The sequence below is a fragment of the Oncorhynchus tshawytscha genome, linkage group LG11 (assembly GCF_018296145.1).
Source record: "Oncorhynchus tshawytscha isolate Ot180627B linkage group LG11, Otsh_v2.0, whole genome shotgun sequence".
Classification (NCBI taxonomy): domain Eukaryota; kingdom Metazoa; phylum Chordata; class Actinopteri; order Salmoniformes; family Salmonidae; genus Oncorhynchus; species Oncorhynchus tshawytscha.
This window is the reverse complement of record NC_056439.1, coordinates 4,945,942-4,961,266: the sequence shown is the minus strand read 5'-3', so window position 1 is coordinate 4,961,266 and position 15,325 is coordinate 4,945,942. Positions and strand designations below refer to the sequence as shown.

The window sequence follows — 15,325 nt, the reverse complement described above, 5'->3', positions numbered from 1 at the left end:
ACACCACAGTATCCATGATGAACAGAGCAGGTCACCCTGGGCTTCAGCCTTCACAGAGAGTGGTGGGAGACCCCCCTGGTGATAGTCTAACAGGAAGTCTGTCTTCTTCAGGGTCTCATCTAATGCCTGGTGACTGGGTTCATAGAAAGCCTGGTCCTGGGTCTAGCCTTCCTCAGTTACCTCATGGTTACCCCACCAATACAGACAGGGTCAGGATGGGCTTTCATCACAAGTGGTACCTAGCCTATAACACAGCACACAATCCCAACAACACCCAAACAATGGCCAGAGGTCAAGGAGGGAGCTCTAGTGTCATTGGGTCACAACGTAAGACACCGAGCATTAGGATGGACGCTGACAAGCCGTAACCCTGCCCCACGTGTGGGAAGCGCTGTGCTGAGGGTGAACTATGTAAAGAGGCACCAGACCATTCACACCAAGGACTTTCAAGTGCAAACTATGTTACAAGAGCTTCTCCTTCCTGAGTAGCTTTATCAGACACAGGAGTGTCCACAATGGGGAGAAATCATAGTAGTGTGGCTTGAGATGTACGCAGGGGATATTTGGGAACCATTCTTTAGCTGACATTATAGTTATCATGTGAAGTGTCTTGAGGTAAGTGTTTTCTGTGTCCTTTCACATTCTCAGATGACACAGACTTGTTGTTTGGTGTGCTAGCATAACAGAAACACTGGCATTGAAGTGTAACACTGCATTTTCCCTCAATTTGTTTTTTCCGATGTTCTATACATAACAGATACACCCCAACATTATGTGGTACCTGTTTCTTTATGTACCAAACATTTTTAAATAGGTGATCAAACCTGTTGATATGTTGACTCTGCCTGTTTATCATTTAGAATTTAAATTGGCCTTGTTTTTTTTTATTGGCTTCCTTCAAACCTATATAGGTTTCTGTCCTTTGCCACTGATGGGATCTAACCAGGCATTCTTTTCAGGTCATTTCCGGTCATTTGTCCACCTCACTTGTAGTGAAAGATCGTGAGATGGCAATCGGCAGATCTATCACAGAGACCAACTGGCTGTATACACGGGAGAGCTGTGTTAAGGGTTGCGTCAATCGAATCTGGTATCAGGATAAAATTGTGAACCAGAGTCACTGATTTAAGTATATACTTTAAGTATTTTTATTTAACACAAGCGATAAATGGCAAATGCAATTTCCGTATATTCGTATATACGGGTCCGCTGTAACACCACGCAGGGTAGAACAGAACTAGCCAACACACTAATATTATCTTCTAAAATACTCTGACAGAAGTAGTTCCTGCTTCCGAGCTGGCCTGTCAGAGTAGAGACTCGGCGTGTTTTAAACTCACTCAGCCTATCGTTGATTGTTGGCGCATGAACTGGTCCCAGCCCCTAGGCGCTTCAGCGGTCAGGCGTTGTTGCTGTGTAGAATATCTATGCGCTCATACTCTCGATACAGTTATCACACACCTGGCTCCTGTTATCTAACAAAAGACTGTTTGTTCTCGCAACACTATGTTCTGCATGTGCCCCCAACAACTCATGATAACTGCCTACACCTCAAGGCCAGCCACAGCCTTTCTGCTAGTCACACCATATGTTGCAAAATGTTACTTCTAACATACACAGACACCCTCATGATAGGCCAAGCATATTTTCAATCCTCACAGCTGATGGCAGTACTGTTGTCCTTGCAATGTGGAGGATTGTTGTGTGTTCGGACTCGTGTGCAGTATTGATAAGGGAAGTCATTCAGATCACGGAGGAGACAAGACATGATATGCGAGGTACTCCAAATTCATTCCCGATGAGGCAGATGGGGTGTACAGATTCGTTTGGCTTGTGTCCCCGCCCATGTGGGGGTGGAAGAGACTGAGGAAGTAGATGTGCTAGCTAGACAGGCCCTTAGGAGAGAAGCCCATGAGCAAGGCAGAGGCTAAGGGTGGGACACAGCCGGTTGAATAAGACATTAAGGGTGCTATTGCTCATTGGCAATTTCGACTTGTTGAAATTGGCACTCTGCTATTTTCCAACCCTTGCGCCAGGGTTGCTAATTTACCTGTTTAACATCAACTCGCTTTCGCTGAGATGGGAGGGAATATTTTAGATGTGTCCTTAAAAACGTGAACCAAACTGGAGATATGTAAGATTGAGAAGGTTACAGAGGAATAAATATCATACCCCCACTCAAAATAAAATGGCTAACCTCCCCTGTTATTGGTAATGGTGAGAGGTTAGCATGTCGTAGGGGTATGGTTTTTGTGCCTTTGACTTGCAAATAAATTCATAAAAAATCCTACGATGTGATTTTCTGGATTTTTTTTTTTTTCATTTTGTCTGTCATAGTTTAAGTGTACCTATGATGAAAATTACAGGCGTCTGTCATCTTTTTAAGTGGGAGAACTTGCCCAATTGGTGGCTGACTAAATACTTTTTTTCCCCACTGTATGTGTATGTGACCAATAAAATTTGATTTGAACTCGGAATTCCAAGTCAAAAACCGGCATCTTTCTAGAGCTCCGACCTGAAGATCACGGTGTTGAAGGATTTTTATCAATAATGACTAAATAATGTATACATTTGGCGTAGAGTTATAACTCACAGAGTTATCTGTTGTCTGTTGAAGAATATGTTTGTACATAGGCCAAGAGGAAGGGTCAACAGACAACTCGTGATCACAGTGAAACTAACAACAGGAAAGATGTCTGGTCCCCGACCAGGGTGGTGAGAAACCGTTGGGCGTGCAGTAGATTGTGTAACATATGGTAGCCGAAGATAAGCAATGTGTATGTGTTGGAATTGAATTGAAAAGCTGCTTTGTCATGATCCAGGAGGAGGAGGGACATTTTAGTAAGACATGATGCTATGTATGATATATAAACTAATGACGTGATTATGCTCAGAGCTCTCGAGAATAAACACTTTTGATTAATTTTGAGACTGATCTTTGCCTGTTTCATGCAAATAAGAACCTTACAAATTCTTAGAAACGGACAAAGTGTTTTGCTTTGTTATAATTGAATTGGTTAATGAACATATAGGAATTGAATTCCTCTAACACACGGACATCATGATTTTACCTAGTTATTTCCCCCAGAGTTCACAGTTGTCTTGAAGGCACCATGGCCATTAGATGCAGGTACCATCAGTCCAGTAAAATAAAAAGCAAATTATTGACAAATGATTTCAATTTATGCTCAGCAAGTGCTACACGAACTGATCTATTTTGTGATCACAGCTCGAGTTTTGAAAAATGATATGGGCTGAGAAGAACAATATTGTCATTAGGCCTACTGCTCAAACCTCATTCCTACAAAACTGTTTTTAATAGGTTAATGTAAAAAGTAATGGATTAAAGAAATTCTCTGTGCTTTCTTTTTGACTGAAAAAGTGATCTTGACTCAGGAAAGGTTGGTGACCACTGGTCTTTAAGCTACCTTCGGGTCGTGTGATGACTGAAATATTAAACATGAACTAAAGTGCACATGTACTTGGTCTCTACATATAGGGTCAGAGTGTACAACCTTACTTCTGTTTCGGGGGGTAATTAGCCTCAACTCTTTATTAACTCATTTGAAACATGTTTGCAAATACCTGTTTTTAGAGAGACAGTAATCCTTGGCTAGATAAAGGAGAGTTGACTATTTACCTTACTGAGGTGATGTTGATGGAATAAAGTCATTATATTGTATTATATTTTATTATATTTCTACTCTGTTCTTGCTAACACACATGAGATTTGATGTAATAGGCAGTACTGTATTTCAAAGAACAGCGCATTCCGCCAAAACACCAAAGAAGAAGAAGCATTAGTTTTGGTTTTGACAATGTTGTATATAGCTACGACCGGAAGTGATTTATTCGTAGCAGGTTAGGGGTTTTGTCTAAAAGCGATGCAGATTTTGTCAAAACACCAGTCTCAACGTCAACAGTGAAGAGGCGACTCCGGGATGCTGGCCTTTTAGGCAGAGTTCCTCTGTCCAGGTTCTGTGTTCTTTTGCCCATCTTAATCTTTTCTTTTTATTGGACAGTCCGAGATATGGCTTTTTCTTTGCAACTCTGCCTAGAAGGCCAGCATTCCGGAGACGCCTCTTCACTGGTGACGTTAAGACTGGTGTTTTGCGGGTAGTATTTAATGAAGCTGCCAGTTGAGGACTTGTGAGGCGTCTGTTTCTCAAACTAGACACTCTAATGTACTTGTCCTCTTGCTCAGTTGTGCACCGGGGCCTCCCACTTCTCTTTCTATTCTTGTTAGAGCCAGTTTGCACTGTTCTGTGAAGGGAGTAGTACACAGCGTTGTACGAGATCTTCAGTTTCTTGGCAATTTCTCGCATGGAATAGCCTTCATTTCTCAGAACAAGAATAGACTGACGAATTTCAGAAGAAAGTTCTTTGCTTCTGGCCATTTTGAGCCTGTAATCGAACCCAGAAATGCTGATGCTCCAGATACTCAACTATTCTAAAGAAGGCTAGTTTTATTGCTTCTTTAATCAGGACAACAGTTTTCAGCTGTGCTAACATGATTGAAAAATGGTTTTCTTATGATCAATTAGCCTTTTAAAAGGATAAACTTGGATTAGCTAACAGGAGTGATGGTTGCTGATAATGGGCCTCTGTACGCCTATGTAGATATTCCATAAAAAAATCTGCCGTTTCCAGCTACAATAGTCATTTCCAGCATTAACAATGTCTACACTGTATTTCTGATAAATGTTATGTTATTTTAATGGACAAAAAATGTTTTTGTTTTTTAAAACAAGGACATTTCTAAGTGAACCAAAACTTTTGAATGGTAGTGGATATACTTTTCTGTTGTTGCCTGTTTTGCATGTTATTTTGGCATTAATACGTATCACATATCGGTTTGCAAATTATGTAAAAACATGGTCTCTTTTTTTGCTTTCTTGAGTCACCACAAAATCGATGGGTTGAGCTCGAAAATTCAAGCCCCTTGGGTAATAGAGTTACATTAGAAGTGCCCTTCCAAGAAGGCTTTCACTCTTTAGCTACTCCTTGTTGCATGCTGGGCACCTGCAGTGTTTCCTCAGACCCATTGGTGCGGCTGGTTTCCGGGCTATGCAAGTGGGTGTTCAAAAGTGTGGTTTGACAGGTCATGTTTCAGAGGACGCATGACTTGACCTTCGCCTCTGCCGAGCCTGTTGGGGACTTGCAGCGATGAGACAAGATCGTCATCATGAAATTGGGGAGAAAAGGTGGGTAGAAATTACCATCGGTCATTGGACATAAACATTACACAACAAGTTGGAAATCGCAAATTCAACAATGATTGTTTTGGAAGAAATCAGTTGCCAACTGCAAGCAATGCAAAGCAATCACTAGCCTGATATTCAGTGTGTGGTCCAAGTCTGGGTTTTAGGGTGTCTTTTCCCAAGCTTAAAAGGAGAAACATTCAACACAATGGGCCAGAAAAAGTGGAATAAATTGGCCATGCTGTCAATCCAGCATGACTTCTGCCATGTTCAAAACAACTGGAAACTCAGAGAAGTGGAAATCTCAAACTTCATTGAGTTCAAGACAACTGGGAACTCTGAAAAAATGAGCTCTGACTGGGAAAATACGTTTTGAACGGTCATCCAACTAGGAATTCCAAGTCGGGAATTCTGGCCTCTTTCAAGAGCTCCGACCTGAAGATCACTGACATCATAATTCAACCTTGTTTTTTTTCCAGAGTTCCCAGTTGTGTTAAATGTACCATAAATCCAGACAATGTCAGAATTTGATAACAAAATTTGCCCACAACGACCGCCGCGCCACCTTCCTTTTCAATGGAGCACAACAGGTGGGGCTCAAAACTGCCCTGAATGATGGGATGCCACTGAGAGGGGGCAGTGGTTGAAGCCAAAATGCTGTAAAGTAAGAAAGAGGGGCAGAGAAGTGAAAGCCTGTCAGTACTATTAATGTTTGAGAAGGTTTTGCCTAAGAAAGTACAGATGGGCTTCCTGACTTTCACTGTTAGAGAGTTGGTCCCACCTTCATTAAGGTGTTTTAAATGCCAAAGAATGGGACATGTAGCGGCTCTGTGCAAAGTAAAGAAAAGATGTGCCAAGTGAGGACATGATTATGGGGAATGTGTGAACAATGTCAAGGTTAACTGTGGTGGTGGGGGCATGGTGCAGCATTTGGTGGATTCCAGGTGAAAAAAGAGGCTAGAGAAGCCCAAAGATATAAAATCACTCATAATGTATCTTATGCAGAGGCTGCAAGGCAGATTGGTGGAACTATTAGGCAGAATGATGTAGATAATCAGGTTACTACTGGAATAAGTGGACCTACTGTAGGAAATATTGCTTATGTTGGTCCTGACATGGATACGAGACCTGTTCAGAAATCTTGCTCTCACAAATTTTTTGTGTCAAAGGATACTTTGATAGTTTTATCAGATTGACTTCATAGCCGTCATTGGAAAGGTGATCAACCTGGTGGCGTTTGTGGATGGAAGAACTGCCAGGTTGAAGATCACTGTGGGAAGCAGCAACGCAGCAACGGTTTTTAGGAGTAACAGATGTTAATGTCGCCATGATTGTTGATATGTTGATTCCCAATAATACTAATGATGTAATGTCTCAGTGTGATGATAGAGTTATTGTCATCCTTTAGTGGAATTCCAGAAGCCTTATTGCTAACGGTCAGCATTTTAAGGAATATGTAATTGATTTAGAGATCAAACCTGATGTGATATGTGTTCAAGAAATGTGGCTTAGACCACGTCTTGTTTTTATTATTCCTGGTTATTGATCAATCAGTTCTGATAGATCAACTGGACAGTGTGGTGGCTGTTCTACGTTCATAAGGGAAGGTCTTGTATATCGTAATACATTTGTCCCATCTGAATATGAATGTGTGATGGTGAAAATCTACAGTGCAGGTAGTACTAATAAATGCTTTTTTTTAAATGTACAACACTTGTCATCAAATATCTGTAGAGATGTTTGATGAAATATCAGTAGAATTGGGCTCTAGAGATAGTGCTGTGACTAATGCACATAACTAGTTTATGAGGAAGAACAGATGCTGATGGTACTATTGTGGAAGATGTGATGGAAACGAGCATCAGTATGTCTTAACGATGGATGTGGTACAAGAGTTGATGTTGTTCATCCTGCCTGGACCTCACAATGGCTTCTAACTCTATTGCATCTAAGTGTGAATGTAATGTAATGAATGATTCTAGTGTAGGAAGTGATCATTTCCTGATTTGGTGTACCATGATTTGTTCCTGATTTGGTGTACCATGATTTGTTCCTGATTTGGTGTACCATGATTTGTTCCTGATTTGGTGTACCATGAACTGTGATGTTACTATTCCAGGTAGAGTACCATTCAGAAGATGGGGCTTTCATAAAGCAGACTGGTAAAAGTTTGAGGATCATTGCTTAAAGTCTGTTGGAGAGTTGTCTTTAGAGAGGCCGGTTGATGTATGTTCTGCCTCTGTGACCTCTCTGATTTTGAGTGCTACAAATGTATACAGTGCCTTCGGAAAGTACTCAGACCCCTTGACTTTTTCCACATTTTCTTACGTTACAGCCTTGTTCTAAAATTGATTAAATCGTCCCCCCTCATCAATCTACACACAATACCCCATAATGACAAAGCAAAAACAGGTTTTATAGAAATGTTTAATTTACATAAGCATTCAGACCCTTTACTCAGTACTTTGTTGAAGCACGGTAGCGATTACAGCATTGAGTCTTCTTGGGTATGACGCTACATGCTTGGCACACCTGTATTTGGGGAGTTTCTCCCTTTCCTCTCTGCAGATCCTCTCAAGATCTGTCATGTTGGATGAGAAGCGTTGCTGCACAGCTACTTTCAGGACTCTCCAGAGATGTTAGATCGGGTTCAAGTACAGGCCACTCAAGGACATTCAGAGACTTGTCCCGAAGCCACTCCTGCGTTGTCTTGGCTGTGTGCTTAGGGTCGTTGTGCTGTTGGAAGGTGAACCTTCGCCCCAGTCTGAGATCCTGAGCACTCTGGAGCAGGTTTTCATCAAGGATCTCTCTGTACTTTGCTCTGTTCATCTTTGCCTCTCCCAACCCCTGTTGCTGAAAAACATCCCCACAGTATGATGCTGCCACCACCATGCTTCACAGTAGGGATGGTGCTAGGTTTCCTCCAGACGTGACACTTGGCATTCAGGCCAAATAGTTCAATCTTGGTTTCATCAGACCAGAGAATCTCGTTTCTCATGGTCTGAGGTGCCTTTTGGCAAACTCCAAGCGGGCTGTCATGTGCCTTTGACTGAGGAGTGGCTTCTGTCTGGCCACTCTACCATAAAGGCCTGATTGGTGGAGTGCTGCAGAGATGGTGTCTTTCTGGAAGTTTCTCCCATCTCCACAGAGGAACTCTAGAGCTCTGAGTGACCATCTGGTTCTTGATCACCTCCCTGATCAAGGCCCTTCTCCGCCCAGCTCTAGGAAGAGCCTTGGTGGTTCCAAACTTCTTCCATTTAAGAATGATGGAGGCCACTGTGTTCTTGGGGATCTTCAATGCTGCAGTCATTTTTTGGTACCCTTCCCCAGATCTGTTCCTTGACACAATCCTGTCTTGGAACTCTACGGACAATTCCTTTAACCTCATGGCTTGGTTTTTGCTCTGACATGCACTTTCAATGTGGGACCTTATATAGACAGGTGTGTGCCTTTCCAAATCATGTCCAATCAATTAAATTTACCAGAGGTGGACTCCAATCAAATTGTAGAAACATCTCAAGAGTGATCAATGGAAAGAGGATGCATCAGAGCTCAATTTCGAGTCTCATCGCAATACTTATGTAAATAATGTATTTCTGTTTTTTATTTGTAATACATTTGCAAAAATTTCTAAAACATGTTTTCAATTTGTCCTTATGGGATATTGTGTGTAGATTGATGAGGGTTTGTTTTATTTAATCAATTTTAGAATAAGGCTGTAATGTAACAAAATGTGGAAAAAGTCAAGGGGTCTGAATACTTTCCGAAGGCATGTGCCAGTGAGTGAAGTGTATGCTTCATGTGCTGATAGTTACAGACCAATAGCACTGATCTCTAAATTGTGTGAACTGATGGAAAAGATGATTGTCAGATTTCCTGGAACATAGACTTTTATTGAGTCAATGGCAAAGTGGATTCCATAAAGGTAGATCTACTTTGGATGCATTAGTAAAGGTGAACAATGAAGTTGAAAAAACTCTGGTCATGAAGTAATGGCTACTGCCTTTTTTGACATTGAAAAGGCATACAATACAATGTGATTAAGATGGATAGACTTGGTATTGGTGGGAGAATATACAACTGAGTTTTGGTGTTTTATTTAATCGCTCTTTTTTAGTTAAAATAGGATCCATTTTATCTGATGCCTATGGAGTTGACAATGGTATTCCTCAAGGCTGTGTGATCAGTCCTATTTTGTTCAATATTATGATTAATAATGTGTTTTTGAATGTAGGTTGGGGTATTGGGGCTTACCTATATGCTGATGATAGAGCTATTTGAAAGGGGACAAGGAATATCTCTCATGTGACAATCTATTCAACAAGCTATAGTGGATTTTGAAAGATGGTCAATTGACTGGGGTTTTAAATTGTCAGTGGCGAAAGTCTTGCTGTATGTTCTTCTCTAAGAAGAAAGTTGCTGAGAATATACAGTTGTTTCTGTAAGGTCAGCCTATGGGGAGGGTTTCTAAGTACAAATATTTGGGTCTATGGTTCAATGAGCGATATACATGGAAATGCCATGTCAAATGTTGAAAAAAAGTGTAAGAAGGTGATGAATCTTATGCGCTTGGTCTTTGGTTATGAATGTGGTGCTGATAGACAATCGTTGATGGATATTTATAGAGCTCTGATCAGAACGACAATTGATTGTATAGTTTATGGAACAGTGGCGAAGACTTGGCTTCAGATGCTGGACAGAATCCAGTATATATCTTTCAGGATATGTATTGGTGCATTTAAATCAACATCTGCATGTGCCTTACTAGTGGAGGTAGGTGAGATGCTTTCGGATATTCAGTGTAAAAAATGGTAATTAGCTTATTGGGTTAGGCTGAAAGGCTGTGAGGTTGACCATCCCACTGCTTACTGTTCTAGATGACTGTTGGGAATATACTAGTAGACAAGGCAGTGGTTTTGGTTGGACAGTTGGAAAGCTTGCTGATGAGTGGTCAGAGGGAATTGGAGGTTGGCCCTTCTGTGGTGATAGGGGATGTTCCTCAGTGGTTACTCCAAGATCCTGTTGTTGATCTAACCTTGATAGAGAAAAGAAAAGATAGGTCAGAAGTCAGTGATATAGGGAAACTGGTTGACAATTACATTGGTATTAGTTTTTATGCATTTTTACGGCTTTTCACAGATGGATCCAAGGACCCAGCTAGTAGGTGCACAGGAGCAGGCGACGTTCCTGAAATTGATGTGCAGATATGTAGAAGACTAACAGATGAACTTTCCGTATACTCAACTGTGGATGATGTACAACCTGTCAGAATTCTAGTATGCTCAGATTCCCTGTCTGTATTGAATAGTTTATCATCTGGCAAATCGAATAGGAGTGATGTACAATTGGAGGCATTAATATTATTATGGAGAATTGAGAACCTAGGTATAGTAGTGAGATTCTGCTGGGTCTCAGCCCATTCGGTCGTGGAAGGGAATGAAATTGTAGACCAGATAGCCCAAAGAGATTTGAAACAAGATGTAATTGATATTAATGTTCCACTGGGCAGAGGTGAGGCCAAATGTAAGATCAAAGCCATTTTGATTGATGTGTGGCAGAAGAGATGGGACAATGAGACCAAGGGTCTGCATTGATATGCCCTCCGAAGAAAGTCAGATTAGGAAGGAAGAGGTGGTTTTTGCCTGATTGTACCTAGTACATTACATCTGGTTGCCAAGCATGTGAATGGTTTGTGTCTGAAGTCTATGGTCGATGTAGAGGGTTATTGAGGCTTAACAGGGTTTGGAAGGGATTTGGAGGATGTGGGGGGTCTATTTAAAGTTAGTAGGGCTCTTTTTTATTTTCTTAGAATTACTTAAGTAGGAGGATTTAGAAATGTGGAGCTAATGTTTGTTTGCGGACCACCATTATACCATAGAAGAAGAAGAAGTAAACAGAGGTAGCCGTCGGTGATGGCAGAAGTGAATACCGAGTTTGAAATTAAAAGTGCTTCGAGTGGAGTTGAAGGAGAGGAATGGACAACAGTAGTGTCGAAGAATGGAATGAAAAAATGAAAAAGTGTCAATAATTAAAGGGGATGATAATATATCCGATAAGGATTCGTTTCTTGTTGGGATGAGATTTTTTGATGATGATGTTTATCTGGGATATCCGTTCAGGGTCTCGAAGAGGGTGAATCGTATGTTGATAAAAGTTCAATCAGAGTGAAGAGTTAAACAGATGAAGACAGGATCATGTTGATGGGAGATTTCAGGTAGTCAGTATTTTTATCCACATTAATTTAGTATTTTGGGATCTTTTATTTCATTCCGCACAGTTGGTGGCGACAATACATCTTTTTGCGTGTAGTTCGACATAAAACCCAAAGAAGAAGTGTAACCGGAAAAGAACAGCGACCAAGAACAATTTCCACGTTAGAGTTGTTGTTATTTATACGTTTATTAACACCATGGAACTCAAAATGAACAATTTAACTGCACAACATCACATACTTACAGCACTTGGTTGACAGATGTTATCGATTGTCAAGGTAACGCTAGCCAGCTAGTTAGCGGATAACGTTAGCTAACGATGGCTAACAGTATGGTTTTTCACACTCAAATAGCCTCCATCATGGAGGTGCTAGCGAATGCAGCCGTGGCAGAGGTCTGTAAACTCGTAGACGACGATTATGCAGTGTTTCGTTTGGAAATGTCTCAAAGCCAGAAAGAAAACAGGGCATTGCGAAGGAAACTACAACTACTGGAACTGAAGATGGCACGAGAGCGCGTCCTCGCCAGTCGTCTCAGTAGTGTCAAGATCCTCGACAGACACAGAGGAATGGCAAGAGGTACTGTACATGTTGCAGAAGGCCGAGCTTGTGCGGCCTGTCGCGGTTCATATATAGCTCAGTGCCTGTCGCACCGTTCACCGCTGCACATGTGTTCAGATGTGTTCCTCAGAATTGGGTCTTGGTCATATTTTGGATAGTATGCAATAATTCGCCTGATTACTTAGTTATCTTGAGCAAAGACACAATATGATATTTTAACCATATTCTTATCAAATTCTTGATTTACTGCATGTCCTATTATTAACTCAATGAAAACATTGTGATGCATCAAACATAATACATTTCTCAAATAGTATATCAATAATTTATGAGAAGCGTTATCTTACATCCTTACCAATTATAGTCCGTTTCAAAACTGTCAATAGAGTACAATACAGCGTTGAGCATTCGCTAACCTAACCATCTCTTTTCCCCCAATCACTCTCTCAGGTGAAGGACATCTCACTGGAGGCCACAGGAGTTTTGTGAAGCCAGTGGGACACAATACATGGAGAGATGACCAACCAATCACTGTTGATGAGGGGAGTGGAACCTCAACCCAGCCCGTTATCGTGATAGAGGTTCGTGTAATAGTTACATTAAAAAAACTACAGTTACTTTGTGAATCAAATGTGGCCGGCTATTCACTTGCCATAAGGGAGCTTGTGAAACTTTCTTCCCTACAACATTTATCAAATTTGACTAATTTAATGGTAACAACCTCTTCTTGTGTCAGTCTGCAGATGCAGAGGCTGCTGGTCCTGGGGTCAAGCAGGAGAAGACTGAAAGAGAGGAGGACCCACAGCAAAGCAGAGACATCCAGACTGGCCCGACTGGAATGCCCCCTGTAGCCACGGAGGACACCGCCCCAGCGCAGTCCAGTTACCAACGCATTGTCACTGAGGTCTGTGGAACACCAAACGCTGTCCTAAAGTCAGAGACGGACACTGAGACTTTAACTGTAACACACAGGCTCTTACACACAGGACCTGACCACGGATCAGACCCAGAGAGACTTGGGCTGGGGCCATTGGGCTGTCCTCCTGTTCCCGGCTCAGAATACTTACCGATATTTCACCAGGTCCAGAGGACGGTTCATTCTCGTGGAGATGGTGAGGTGTTATACACAGGCATTGATGACCTGTCTTGTACTTACGCTACAGAGATGGACACTGGCAACGTATCCTTGGATTTAGAGACACAGAATGATCTGTCTAGAGGGGACTGGAACCGGTACAGTAGTAGTGTATACTCTGAAGGGTGCCTAGATAAGAAAGGAGAAGTTATAGTCGTAGACGAAGTGACTGTGAAAGTGGAGGGCGATGCTCCTCCCACATGGAATGCAAATAGTCACCTAGGAGACAGACACTCACAAGGCAGAGATTTCTTAGATTACAGGGAAAGCTTAGAGACAAATCCAAATGTCGTCCACCCGTTCCGGGATCGCGACCCAGTGTCCACGTCAATGGGGCCTTCCGATTCACACGGCTGTGCCCTTTTGGATCAGGCATTGAACTCAAAAGACAGGGCTAGAGCCCAGGCTCTGGGAGGGGAAGCAACATCTGGCAAAAAACAGGGGGTGAAACCCTTTAGCTGTACCCAGTGTTCTATGCGCTTCGCCCAGGCTGGTAACCTGAAGAGGCACCAGAGGGTCCACACAGGGGAGAAACCATTCAGCTGTACCCAGTGTCACATGTGTTTCGCCCAGGCTGGTGACCTGAAGAGGCACCAGAGGGTCCACACAGGAGAGAGACCTTACAGCTGCCCCGAGTGTGAGAAGAGGTTCTCCCACCAGCACCATCTGAAGATGCACTTGAAGATCCACACTGAAGCGAGGCTGTTCGCCTGTACGCCCTGTGGGAAGAGATTTTCAGATAGGAGCTACCTCAGGATACACCAGCAGAAAAACCATTCCACTCTATAACATAGAAAGTAACCATTTGACTCGATAGCTTCTGACGTTTAGATCAAACCCTGTATTAAAAGATTAACTTTCATTGTTGTCAGCAGAACATTTGGATTAACAAGAGTCACAGATTTCAGTGTTGAATATTCCTGGGTAGAATAATGCATCCTACAATACTGTGTAGGCCAGTGGTCACCAACCTATTCAAGATCACTTTTATTGATCTATCGCTCAGAATTAAAAAAAAAAACATTACTTAACATTTTTGTAGGAATGAGGTTTGGGCAGTAGGACTAATACATTATCACAGCATACTGGCTATATGCCTGGCCTGCCAATATTTGTTCTTCTCAGACCATATTTCAAAACTCAAGCTTTGTTTACAAAATAGATCAGTTGGTGTAGCAACTTGCTTAGCATAAATTGAAATAATTTGCTTTTTTATTTTACTGGACTGATGGTACCTGCATCTGATTGTCATGGTGCTTTCAATACAAATGGGAGCTCGGGGAAAAAACTAGGTCAAATCATGATGTCAGTAATCTTCAGGTTGGAAAGTCTGAGGTCTAGAAAGATGCCAGAATTTCTGACTTGGAAATCATGACCATTCAAAGCAATTCTTTCCAGTTGGATCTCAATTTTTTCAGAGTTCCCAGTTGTTTCGAACACAGCATTAGTCTCAGTGGATGGAGGGAGACAACAGCAAAGGGTCCACTTCTCACAGTCACTGCTCTCTCCTACTTTTCCTCTGGTGAGACTGAACAGAGAGAGGGGACACCGTCTTCCACCTGATGGCGAAACTCGAGTCGGAAGTGAAATATTCCTCTTAAAGTAGACAATAATAATAAAAACCGCAGACTAGCAATACACTTGGCTACTCATTCATTGCAGCTGCATCGCGAGTGGAAGTAGTAGAGAAGAGCATTTTATGTTTTGCAATGGTGCTGAATCATTTTTATTTTTTGACATGAACTCACTCGTAAAAACAGCAGCTCTTTACTGTATTCTTTGACAGTCTCTATGGTCATGGTTTTAAAAGTTATTAAGTCTTACGTAGGCTAGTATCAAACTTTACTGTGGAAGCTCTGTAGGCACAGTGATTTGAGCTACCTGATTGGCCAGTGCAGTAGGCGCACTCACTCGGTCCGCCTGGTAGGTTTGTCTTTTCAAACAAATGAAATGGTTCAAAATGGGAAGACTTTGCTTAACCGGTGACAGCACCTACCGCCAACAGCGCAACACAAATCAAATTTAAAAAGGAGCGCAAGCCTTTATCACAACCTTTATCGTCGTTTTTTTCTACAGAAATGTTTGGTGTGGAATGTCTTGAAGATTGACTGGTTGGTGATCACTGGTGTAGGCTATATGATGTTCACAAATGCCTATTTTATACATCCATTCACCAACTAAAAAAATTTCCCAAGACACTTTTAATGAGGAAATTAT

At 41.8% G+C, this 15,325-nt stretch overlaps 2 protein-coding genes across 8 annotated transcripts in view; both read left to right on the top strand.

Moving 5' to 3' along the window:
- The window catches only part of LOC112232375, a 232,714-nt gene that overhangs the window by 123,634 nt on the left and 93,755 nt on the right, over positions 1-15,325 (top strand). Inside the window, exons 1-2 of one of the 7 annotated variants that reach the window (XM_042330451.1) lie at positions 11,505-11,991; positions 12,424-12,554. The exons of 4 other annotated variants lie outside the window; for them this stretch is intronic. In XM_042330451.1, the coding sequence (XP_042186385.1) occupies positions 11,733-11,991; positions 12,424-12,554 (390 nt within the window). In that variant the 5' untranslated portion in view covers positions 11,505-11,732. Of the gene's footprint in view, positions 1-11,504; positions 11,992-12,423; positions 12,555-15,325 lie in introns of those variants that run through there. 2 more of the 7 variants (XM_042330456.1, XM_042330454.1) reach the window with 2 other exon arrangements.
- LOC121847808 (zinc finger protein 213-like) lies at positions 12,790-14,153 on the top strand. Its single transcript, XM_042330580.1, has 2 exons — positions 12,790-12,877; positions 12,960-14,153. The coding sequence occupies exon 2, from the start codon at positions 13,139-13,141 to the stop codon at positions 13,895-13,897; it is 759 nt and encodes a 252-aa protein (XP_042186514.1). The 5' UTR covers positions 12,790-12,877; positions 12,960-13,138; the 3' UTR covers positions 13,898-14,153.